We start from the raw sequence: 12,083 nt of genomic DNA, 5'->3' as shown, positions 1-12,083 counted from the left end.
CATCGTAGCTCATCACCACCAGGGTGTGAATGGGTGAATGACTGATTATGTTCTAAAGCGCCTTGGGGGGGGGGGGTTCCAGGACTCTAGAAGACGTTATATCAAATACAGGCCATTTAGCATCTAACTCGTGGGCAGAACGCGCTTGCTCTGTGCAGATAGGCTGCTGCAGGAGAACCAGTGCTGCCAACTATGGACCTTGATATAAGATGCCATTGCCAACTGCACCACCACACAGCTCTGATGGAAACAAAGCCCTGTTGAAAATGCAGGTGACACTAAAAATGTTTAAATATGGTGCAAAAGTACATTTATTTCAGTAATTCAACCTAAAAAGTGAAACTAATAAATGCAAAACCAGATATATCAAACATGGTCTCAGTCTAAGTTAAATAACTGAAATAAATGGACTTTTGCAGGAAGCATAAGTGATGATACACTGAATCTAGTAACTCCACGTAACTGTTCCCTCTGAAAAAACCCAAACCGCGACACACAGGTAGAAACTTTACAGGAAACATAGAGTAGATGTTATCAGTTGACATTTTTTTTGGCCCTCTGAGCAGATCATGTGGTTCATTCATTAAAGTAAAAATTTTAACAATTAAAATGTTAACTATAACAGCTTGTGTGTTGTGCTTTTAGTTTTGAAAAGTACACAGAGTAAAAGAATATTGTCAGAAATTTGAAAAAGTTGCGTTAACTCTTAAAATATTGGCCTCGGCCCTCACACACTCGTAAAAGTAAAAGCTGAGCTGACAGATATAAAACCTTGTATGCTCTGCTGAAATCACGGCCTCAGCCTTCTGTTGTAAAGTGATGATAACGCGCTCTAATCGACCACTGGGAGCTGTAATCCAGAAATATCAGTTTTGGCCATCAAATAACTGAGTTTACTGCATGTGCAGAACAAGAACATCTTCTCTTTCAGTTAACTCGAGCAAAAGAGGAAGCATGTGGGAGCTTCGACTCCTGCTGCACAGAAACAGCTTTTATATATCAGCTTCCTTTATTTCTCTTGTACTCTGAGAAAAGCCTAAGAACAAGCAGCTTGTCAGCCACCTTGGCTTTCTTGGACACTTAATTCTCAAGAGAGATACATGGGTTTGCAATAACGCTGCCAGGACTTTTCCTCTTTTTTTTTTTTTTTTTTTTTGGTTGTTGGAGGTTTCCCTGCAAAGAGAACACCCAACACCTTTCTACTCCACCACACTAACCCTTTGATGCATGAATTATGAAATCTTCAACCATGATTTTTTTTAACAATTTTTTTCATTCATCATTAGGTGTGAATGAAACAAATTTCAACAAATATTTTTTGTAAAATTTTATAATTTACAAATAATTTATTACATGTCCACCTCAGTGGACAGCGTGCATTCTGAGCATGAAATATGTTGGCTTGGCTTACTGAAGTCCAAATGGAGGGGCTCACATGCAATAAAGTCTTTAACAGCTGTGCTTAATAGCAAAAACAAATAAATAACAATTTTGAGTACCTGTCCACTGTAGTGGCCATTATGCACCAAAGGGCTAGAAGGATTGCTTTCCTCCGGCTCTGAGTGTGTTTGTGTGCGTAGGGTATGCTGCTGGTACACAAAGTGAGACAAAAAGTTATTTTTTTCATCCTGTTTCAAGTTTAGATCATTCCCAGGAATAAGTGAAAACCAGAGTTCAGAATACGGTTTTAACAACAACAAAAGATCCTGGTGATTTAAATCTTTAAATTCGAGAAAGGAATGAGTTAACAGATGTGTGCAAGGTGGTTTTTATTTTTAGAACTCGGGAGAAATAATTTTACAAGAACAAAAAGAGAAGATGATTGATTGTTAGCGGTTCTCACAAAACACCACCTGACCCCAAAGCAGCGGTCTAAATGTCCCATTTCTTATGTTTTCAAACAAACGTTTTTCTTTTTCCCCCTGAGAACTTCCTCTCCACAATCTAAAGTCTACTTACAGCTTTTGAGGCAACATCTCATCATGTCCCATCATTTGCAGATGGAGACAAATGCTCAGCTGTGGGCCACAAGCGGGTGCGGGGAACCGATTTTAACTTCTGTTTTTTTACAGAAGAACGGAAAAGGTAGAATTTAGGAATACAATACTCTCTTAGTGAGAAAACAAAAGTAAATAAATGCTTGCACATAACTTTATTACAAAAAATATTTAGAAAATAATTTTTTGTTCTTAATCAGAAAAGGCCATTCCTCTCATATAAAATGTTCCGAATCTCCTCATAAGAAGTGAGACCGCGCATCAACAAGTAAAAATGTTTATGTTTAAATGTAAAAAAGAAATGTGTGACTGAAAAATTATCTGTTAAATTACATTTTATGACCATTTTAAATTTTGCGTCATTTACTGCAGATTCATCAGCCAGACTCCTCCTGAGCTCCCGCCACAATAAAAGTATCATTTAGAGATTTCTTTTGCAGTAGGCTTACCGTAGTTAGCCTAAGACTTCAAATAATTATGCACATTTCAGAATGTGACGTTAACCATTTCTAAAAGTAGATTAGATAATCCTGACTCCAGTGATTGATCGTCTATCACTGATATTATGAGGAAAAACCCCAAAATGAAGAGATTCTCGACTAGCAAGGCCCTCGGCCTTTAATTGTTTAAATTGGGATAATTTAACGTAGCAATTATGTTGGACCGCCATCTAAGTTCAAAATGTGTCGACTTTTTTCTCTTCTTTGCAAGCAAAAGACTGTATAAAACAAGTGTGATAATCTTGTTAGTTTGGAGTTTTAACCTGCTCTTCATCATTTAACCCCTGCTCTTTGTTCCTCCTCGCTCTGCTGTTTCTGCTGTGGTGATCAGAAATGTGGAAGGGGGGGGGGGGGGTCCACTGGAAGGAGGCAGTGAGGAGATGAGGTCCTGCTTCCTTGGCTGGGAATATTAAGGGCAAACAATCAGAGTGAGGCAGTAGCAGGCTGCAACGTTATAATCTCACATCAAACCACTCTGTGACCTTACGGGACCGCGCTCTGGGACGGGCACCCCGGGGAGCTGCACCACCCAAAAGTTGCAGAGAAGTGTTATAACTTTCTGCAGTCACTCACTGAGGTTAACTGCTCTAAAAATGAATGCAATATGCAGAAAATTGTGGATTTTATTTTTGTCTCAGAGAGCATGCAAGCACTGAATCTGCATGTGCAAGCTTGTGTGTGTGCTGCTGTTTGCACTGACCAGAGAAAAGGTCCCGACTGCGCTCCCTCTGAGTTATTTTTTGGGATTTTAAAGTTGAGTGGCAACACAAAGCTGCAAACACAGTCCTGCAGATTAAAAAGTAAAGCTTCATTAGGGCAGATATGGTCAGAAATGACATTTTCATATAGTCCCTACTGCTGACATAAGCAGCTTCGTTTGTGCACATGCACCTGTGCGGAGCAGGGAGTCAGCCTCAGCTGTTACTCCTATTTGACAGATCATCTGAAGCTTTTGAAGCCAGCTCAGAATAGTGAACCGTTATTAAAAATGAGATAAAGAGGAGGAATCAAAGTAGGCTACAGCTCACAGAGTGGATGCATGAAGCAAATGAAGTGCAGTGCTCCGCCCTCTGGTGGTCTGATGGGATGCTGCTGCTGCTGCTGTCTCCATCAGCTCAGGGAACGCTGTGTCCATGAACGGGCCTGGAATACTGATGCCACGGTGCAGAGGTGCAGGAGCTGCAGTCTGAACGGCCCCAGAAAAACACTCAGATTCAGCATCGCCTGCAGAGATCCACAGCTCTGATGCCAAACCGCTTTGGTTGGGGCCGATTGGGGTTTTGAGATCTTTCACTAATAAAAGCCAGATTTCATGTTTTAAACATGTATGCGCAGGCAAATAGATTCAGAAATGATATTTTTCCTCGTCTTGGTTTTTTGGGCATAAAAATAAACAAAATGATTCTCCAGATGTAGGGCGTTTAAGCCAATAACCACATCCAGGTGATGCGTCCTGGGAGTGAAGGTTTTCAGGAGATATAGAAGACGGAGAGTTCTGGTGAGTGTGGTGGAACACTCCACAGGACTGCAGCTCCTTTTCTTATTATAATGACTCCAACACTAAATGGCATATATGTTTTCTATAAATGATGCCAAAATAAACGCATTTGAAACAGAGCAAACATAACTCCAGAGTAGAAATTACATTGCTCATTTCAGCATATTTTTAGGCTACATTTTGCCATGTAAACGTCATCTTTTGGGTAACAGATCCTTTGTAATTGTAGCAAATTTTCATGTATCAAACAGATTTTGAATTGCAGATATTTTATAGGAACAAAATGGCTCCAGATAGTTGCCAAGCTAAAAGCTACAGGCCACAGTTGTTGCCTGCGGGCTTGCGTTCTGATAATGGTCCTGAGTGTGTGTTAGTCCCCTAGGAGAACCTGTCCTCATGTCAGACTCCACACCATCACACCACCCAGCCTCTTCGCTCACGCTGCAGGATGGCCCGCTGCTGACTCGGTGCCAGCCGGACAACGACGCTGATGCAACACAGACCCACACACCAACACTCTCACACGGATTCACATGAATCAAAGGCTTGGCTGTGATTTCTGCTGTCCCAGCATGCACCCTGGTTACCTGGCTGCTGTCCCACTAACAACAGCTGCTACCACAGCACTGGACTGGAGGCTCCGCTGCATGGAGGCACACACAAATGCACGAACGTGGACTCATTTGAAAGGAATTCTCACAGAATCAAGGCCTCGTTCTTTACTGGACTGTACAGGATTAAAGTGGAAGTCACTCCATGCAAACACTTGCTTTTGTATGTTGTCATGCAGCCTGATCAGAAATGTACTCCAAGCCCCTGCATAACAATCAAGTGATCATAAGACTGAGGCAAAACTGTGAAAATATATTTATGAAACAGCTACAAAGAGCACAAAACATAAAACAAGACAGGCTAGACACAACATCAAAAGAGATATCATCCCAACCCAACAAATAAAGGATATAAAAACTGTGGAGTAATGTTCAAGGAAAGAAGTACTACAAATGATTTAATAAAATGGCAGAAACAATTCAAGAGGGAATAGATTTGTAAACAAACCCAAAACAACATTTGAATAACTCCTAAACAATCCAGTGCCATAAACCCACAACAAACCCAGACAGGAAGAGCTGTGCAAAATGGATCCGGACCGTAGACCCAGACACACAAGCTAGGGGAGATGTGGCAGCTTGCCGTCTCATCATGAACACAAACTCTTTTGTCCCAAAGACTCATCAAATTGAGAATTTGCAAAAAAAAAAAAAAAAAAAAAATTGGCATTTTTATTGAGCAACACAGTTGCAAAAGAAGCAAACCCCACCTTAGTGTCATCTCAGGCACCCCTGCATCAGTAATCTGGTTCTGATGAGAGCTGCTGTGAGATGATCCTTTACTCGCTCTGCAAAGCAATCCTTGGTCAAAATGACGATCCTTCCCATCTTAGATTACAGTGACATCATTTATAGGACTGCTTCCAAAAAACTTCGTCATAAATTCGATGACATTTATCACTCTGCAATCTGTTTAGTCACTGGTGCCCCTTTCACTACTCATCATTGTGATCTGTACTCACTAACTGGCCATCACTCCATTCTGGCAAGGTTGTTACGTCGGTATCAGTTCATACACAAAACCATCGTCGGTAGAACCCCGTCACATCTCTGCTCCAGTAACTGAATCTCTATGGTCATTCCCAAAGCTCGCACCTCCTTTTGCCACTCTTCATTCGTTTGCTGCTTCCAACGACTGGAATGAGCTGCAAACATCACTGAAGCTCACCACCTACATTCCATTATCTACCTTCAATAATTCACTGCAGTCAGTTTCTGATTAATGTGTCTGCTTCTGAGTACTTAGATTACTTTGTTTTGATTGATTGAACATATATGTATATATGTGAACAATCCTTTGTCTTGTCTGTTTTATTTTTATATTTTACTTTGGTGTAAAGCTAACTGTCTGTTGCCGCTGCCTCTTGGCCAGATCAATGGAAATGAGTTCTCCATCGACCCATCTGGTTAAATAGAGGAATGGACCAGCAGACTGGAAAGTGCTGCTGGAGCACCTGCCAGGAATCCGAACCACACCTGAATTAATGAGGCCCAACTCTGGAGATATGTTGCATTGAGCAGGGCGGTGGGTGTGTTATGTAAAGCTGCAGCAGGGCAGGGGTCGGTCTCTGGAGGCAGTTATGCAACAGTGGAGCTATCTCCATGACTGTCCTCTGGCCTTCACCCTGATGCTTCAACACATAAGGCTTTTATCCCACTGTCCTTCATAGAACCCTCCTCACTGCAGAACTGCTTTGGTAGAAAATATGTCAATCTTAAAATTCATCTCTACAGAGAACCAGTGTCCTTCAACTCCCTGAGCACCAGGTGGGGGAAAGCCTCAAGATGTACAATCCTAATTTTTGCGAGAAGTGCTGAATTTTATGTAGACTCATCTCAGCAGGGGGTTTAGAAGGGCACCCAACTGGCCTGTAGAGCCCTCTCAGGGTCTTCCTCATTACCTGCTGAAGAGGTTTTAGTTTTGGCAGTGATGATTCAGATGTTGGAGCTTAATTGCCATCCTGTGACTGCACAATTTTTGCAGTCAGCCAAATGTAAACCTTTACAGCTCAAGGACACATAGCCAGTTGAAAACATGCAATGTTGGCTTAACTCTGTCCAGTTCTGCATAGGTGGCTGCTTTCATCACCGCTGACGGCAACCTTTTCAGCTGCCGTTAACACAACTCTATGGAAATTATCTTTAGTCTTTCAATAAGGCAGTGAGTCAAAGGCAGTGAGTCAAAGTTGGGCTTTGTAATTGGTGCAAACCACCTGACTCACCCTTCACGTTGTGTCAAACACTTCAAAGTTGTATCCCTTTAAAATGTTTTAATCACCAACTCTCACATTCTCACAGACAATGGGTGAATATTTGACTATGGAATTCTGTTACTATTCTTGATCCTTCAAATTAACCATCTTCAAACGGAAAACCACTTTGATGTGAATTTAACAGTAGCCAAAAATGAATAAATTCAGGTTAGAGGTCTGAACACAAGCAGAGCTGGGGTGTTTGAGAAAAAAAAAAAAAGACAAGCTTGAGCTTTTTTATTTATTAAACAACTCTGCAAAACAGGAGACGACAGCGCAGAGACATGGTCTGATGTTTGAGACTTTAAACAGTCTCTTCCTTGGCAATGCGGTCCTTCTTGAGTGGTCCCTGTGGAAGAAAAGAATACAAGACCATAAGTTGAGTAATTCCTACACAGAGAGCGGTTGGCTCAGAGCAGCAGACGTGTTCCCAGAGAGTGAACAGGGAGCCAGCACAAAAGGGGCACTGCTCCCCTGCCTCACTGGAGATCACTGTAGCACTGGAATGGAACCCAGAGTTCACACGGTCAGCTGAACCAGGTTACGAACAGTGCACACGACACTAATCTGGGAACGTCTTACTACTCATGGCTGCGTCATTACAGCTCGTCTTCATCAGGTGAAATACAGCGGAAGATCGAAAAAAAGATCTGATTAATTTAATTTCTAAATGTTGGCCGAGGGCTGCAAAATATATCGCAATTATATTATCGCAATCAGAATGCCCGATATGCATGTCGCAAAGAACAGGTAAATATCGCAATGAATGGTTAGCTCAAATCTTTGTTACACAATGCATTCTTCCCAACAGAAGCATGAGGGTTTTGATGGTTAGATGCCCGCCCCCGAGGTGGCAGCACTTCATTTTGATGGCTAGCACCCCCCCCCCCCCCCCCCCCCAGTTAGATTTGTTCTGCTCTTTCTGTTGATCCTGCTTTTCCCTGGGATCCACGGATTGCTTTCTTGTACATTTTCTTTTCCCTTTCCTTACATTGGGCTTTTATTTTTATAATTTGTCATTTTTTAATTTCTTTGTTTTTGATCATTTTTGTTCTTGAGTTATTTATTTATCGCAAGTAACATCGTCATCACAACAACAATTGCTGTTATTGCAGGATTTCCCAATATTGTGCAGCCCTATGTTGGCCTGTTGTGAACTGACCAGCACTATTCTACTATCACTTTAAGGAGCCTTACCATGAAGGCCTTCTTCTCTTCCACAGTCTGGAAGCGACCGTGACCAAACTTGGAAGTGGTATCAATGAACTTGAGGTCGATCTTCTCCAGAGCACGACGGCTGGTCTGCACAAGCAGAGACTGAAGGGAAAACAACATTTTAAAATCTCTACCAGCACAACACAAGTCTCCTCATTGTTGCATCAATAATGCTTGACTACGTTCTATTTTGCCTCACCTTGCGCAGGGTCAGCACCCTCTTCTTGGTTCCCACAACGCAGCCCTTCACCATGACAAAGTCGTTTGACACTTCTCCATAGTGGACAAATCCACCCTGTCATAAAACTCAAATCAGCCACTCTGGGGTTGAAGGTCAATTTACACTATGTATGCATGTGGGCCTCATACCAGGGGGTTGATGCTCTTGTTGGTCAGATCATACTCTGTGGAGGCATTGTTCTTGATAACCTTCCCATCCTTGGAGTGGTAGCCCTGGCCAATCTTGTAGATCTTCTTGTTGATCTCTGTACGATGATGGTAACCTTTCTGACCCGCACGGGCCACAGAAAACGCCACACGGGCCGGATGCCAGGCACCAATACAAGCCACCTTACGCAACCCACGATGAGTTTTACGTGGAAGTTTCTTTGTGTGCCAACGGCTGGTGACACCTAGGAGAAAAATAAAAAATGTCAATAAAATCCTGCAACAGTGTCCTGTAATGAGGCACGCAAAAAAAAAAAAAAAGAACTTACCTTTGTACCCATGACCCTTTGTAACACCAATGACGTCAATCATCTCATCCTGGGTGAAAACTGTATTGACGGGAACGGCCTGCTCAAGCTTCTCGCGGGCCCAGTCCACCTTATCAGAGATGGTGCCTCCGTTCAGCTGCACCTCCATGAGGTGAGACTTCTTCTGCCTTAAGGGCAGTAGACGCATCTGCACAGAAACGTAAATGTCAGAACAGACTACAAACAAAAGCACAACAGGTGTAGCTGCGAGGTCTCAGAAGGAAGGCAGCATGGAAGAATTCCTCATAAGTATCAGGCGCCATGCCTGACGCTAGTTCCGTGGTCTCATCACCGACAGTAAACAGCCACCATTAACACAAAGCTTACCAACCTGTGTGTGGGCGATGACCCTGATGACCTGGCAGTACTTCTTCATGGCAGAAAAGTCTTTCTCCAGCTGTTTCTTGCCTTCATCATCTTGCCACTTCTTGCAGTATTTGGTGAAAGCCTTCTTCTTAGACTTGTACCTGAGAGCAGCAAGCATTACAGCGGTTGGCACGGGTCCCTCATGACCCTGCTGGGCCAGCGGAAGAACACAGTGCACAGCTGCGAGCCTTTCCATCTCAGATGGGGGAGGCCTCGTCAGCTAGAAGATTTTGGCTCATGGCACAGTTTCTAAGAAGCTCTTTCCACTGGCCAGAGGAGCCTGGAGCTCATCAGGGCCTGCGGCACCCGAGCGGAGCTGCCACCGCAACGTTACTTGCTCAGTGAAAATGTGATTCTGCTTCGTATTTGCTGGCAACTAACATGCTTCAACGTGCAGGGATCAACTTTAAATTCTGCATTCCAACTCACCAGTTCTTGTAGAACCGACGCTTGCACTCATCGCTGATATGCTCAGCGAAGATGGTCTTGAAGGATCGCAGCCCGCGGGGGGTGTTGACGTAGCCTACAACTCCAACCACAATCATGGGAGGAGTCTCTACAATGGTCACAGCCTCGACCACTTCCTTCTTGTTCACCTCTGTGTGACAAAGAAAGGGAATTACAGTTACCCACAGCTTGTTACAGAAGCAGATTCTGCTCCCATGGTCAAGGTTTTAACTGCGCTCAGTTCTCGACATTCAGCAAGGAGGGTGAAAACCCATTCAGTCCGCCCGTCGAGAGTCTCATCACAGGCAGAAATCATTTGCACCAGAATTTTAATTATAAGAGCAGGTCAAAGACTATGCAGTAAGCAGTAACATACTTCTAAAGGAGTGTTACAATTACATTTCGAGTTTAATTTATAGGAATTTTCCAGCATGCACGTGTCACCAGGCCAATCAAACAGCCATTTTCTGGAACTTTTGGACCACCTGAAGAGTTGTAGTTACTAGAATGGACCACTGGAGCAGCTAAGAAAAACTTAATGCACAGATCAGTTGCAACTTGGTTGGAAATTACACCCGCAGACACTTTCCAAAACAACGGGCATTAGGAGCGGCTTGTTAAGCAGAATCTAAGAAAGGAAATAAGCACTGATCGCACCGCCTTAAAAGTTAAAAGTGCTATTAAGCTCTTAATATCGATAAACACCGCAGAATTCTCCAACAAATTTACGGGGTTTGTGGTCTCAAGAGTACTGTTTAAAAAAATAACTTCTTCCAGTCATTGAATGCCACATTTTACATCGTGCACCTTCTCTTCTCCTGAATAAACGTCATTAATATTACTGCAGATGCTTTTTGGCACTCAGTGAAGCCCTTGAAAGGCTGTATGTGTATGGAGACAACAGCAGAGAGGACAGGGGCATTAATTTCCCCTGAAGTTCTGATAATTGGAAACACGCCTGCAGACACGTTTATAACTAGACACACACATAAAGAGGGGTATCTTGAGTCAGTAATTAGAAACGTCTCAATACTATATTAATTGGGTTCTTATACTTACTTGAGCCAGGCCTATCGACCTCACGGACAATATGGGTCATGCCGGCCTTGTAGCCCAGGAAGGCGGTCAGGTGTACGGGCTTGCTGGGGTCATCCTTGGGGAAGCTCTTAGCCTTACCCCGGTGACGACGGCTCCTCTTGCGGGGCAGGAAACCGAGTGAGCCGTGTCGTGGAGCTGAAAACTTACGGTGAGACTGTGAAACGAAACATTCAGTTACCTTCTGGTGACAGGATAACGTTTTTAATCAACGTTCACCTTCTGGTGACAGGATAACGTTTTTAATCAACGTTTGACAAAGTAGTTAAAGTCACTCAAATATGAAGGAAACAGATGAACTGGTGACCACCGCCATGACACGAGCAGCACATTGAGCAGCATAATCTGGATCGTATAACACTGTAGAATAATTCACAGAGTTCTACTTAATGAATCAGAAAAGCTATTGGCAACTGTTTCACAGCTAAAGCAAAATAGGAATCGGCCTGGTTTCAGCAGCCATTTTGGACCTGGAGTCACCAGCGTTGCCTAGCATGCATCCCTAAAAATACAATTTCAGACTCAAACGCTTTGAAATGTCTGCGTAGTTCTTTCTGTGAACATAAAACAACTGAGTTTATCTAATCTAAATGAGTTATATATAACGGATGACTATGATAATGAATGGATTCTTGCTAAGAAACCGCTGACCACAGTAAAGCCGTCAACTCACCATTTTGTCTCCAGTCCGATTGAAAGAGGCCTTCAACGAGGGTTAACTTCGTATTTAAGGTCAGGGAAATATCGCGAGAACCAGCGTGAGTACTAATAGAGAAGTCCCTCCTCCTCCTTATGGGTGTAATAAATGTAATATCCACTAAATGTCGCTGTTCCTTAAATTTATAAGATGTAGTTACGAGTTCCACTAAATGTATCATCTTTCAGATTATAACAGTACGTTTATTCTTTTAGTTAACGTGTTTTACAGTTTGGCATAACAGATTAAAACCAGTTCCAACAGAATTAACCTATTCTCTTTTCAACATTAAAGAATTTCTAATCTATGTCTAAAATTGGGTTGGAGTTCTCATTAATTGATGTTCAACTTCAAAGCCCACTTTACTAATAATAGTGATTTAATAGATTGTGATATACTGAACAAAATGTACATTTAAAATATTTGCTTCTGAAAACAAATCACTTGTTGCATGAGAACATGTTTTAACATTTTATTAAAACTTAAATCATATAAAACAAACACATTCACATACATCTTTCTTCTCCTGGTCCAGTGTAATTTTTTTCAGTTCTATGCATGTCTATTCTGTTTAGCCACCAGAATGCCACAAGGCAATATTTTTAGAGATCTGAGAATATATGGAAAGAAAATAGAATTTTCAAAGAAAG

General features: G+C 42.4%; 1 protein-coding gene and 2 non-coding genes across 3 annotated transcripts; all 3 read right to left on the bottom strand.

Annotated features, from left to right (window-relative positions):
* Positions 1-7,080: 7,080 nt before the first annotated feature.
* On the bottom strand, positions 7,081-11,494 carry rpl3 (ribosomal protein L3). The gene is made up of 9 exons (XM_015975887.3): positions 11,410-11,494; positions 10,701-10,893; positions 9,624-9,792; positions 9,160-9,295; positions 8,790-8,976; positions 8,443-8,705; positions 8,273-8,368; positions 8,056-8,175; positions 7,081-7,207 (listed from the first exon to the last, which is right to left on the bottom strand). Exons 1-9 carry the CDS (start codon positions 11,410-11,412, stop codon positions 7,163-7,165), a joined length of 1,212 nt encoding a protein of 403 aa, XP_015831373.1. The 5' UTR covers positions 11,413-11,494; the 3' UTR covers positions 7,081-7,162.
* LOC129163529 (small nucleolar RNA SNORA54) lies at positions 7,281-7,414 on the bottom strand. The gene has a single exon (XR_008563391.1). It is a non-coding gene; the product is annotated as a small nucleolar RNA SNORA54 (small nucleolar RNA).
* On the bottom strand, positions 9,036-9,128 carry LOC129163531 (small nucleolar RNA U83B). Its single transcript, XR_008563393.1, has one exon. It is a non-coding gene; the product is annotated as a small nucleolar RNA U83B (small nucleolar RNA).
* Positions 11,495-12,083: the final 589 nt, after the last annotated feature.

The sequence above is a fragment of the Nothobranchius furzeri genome, chromosome 5 (assembly GCF_043380555.1).
Source record: "Nothobranchius furzeri strain GRZ-AD chromosome 5, NfurGRZ-RIMD1, whole genome shotgun sequence".
NCBI classification, from domain to species: domain Eukaryota; kingdom Metazoa; phylum Chordata; class Actinopteri; order Cyprinodontiformes; family Nothobranchiidae; genus Nothobranchius; species Nothobranchius furzeri.
Note: the sequence above shows the minus strand (reverse complement) of the source record. Positions and strands in the feature narration are given on the sequence as shown.

Bases quoted from the DNA above. Each gene is read 5' to 3' on its own strand.
- rpl3 (XM_015975887.3), bottom strand. The intron at 8,706-8,789 runs GTAAGTTCTTTT...TTTTTCTCCTAG, and splicing joins AAAGGGTCATGGGTACAAAG to GTGTCACCAGCCGTTGGCAC. The intron at 7,208-8,055 runs GTAAGGCTCCTT...TTTCTTCCACAG, and splicing joins AAGAGAAGAAGGCCTTCATG to GGACCACTCAAGAAGGACCG.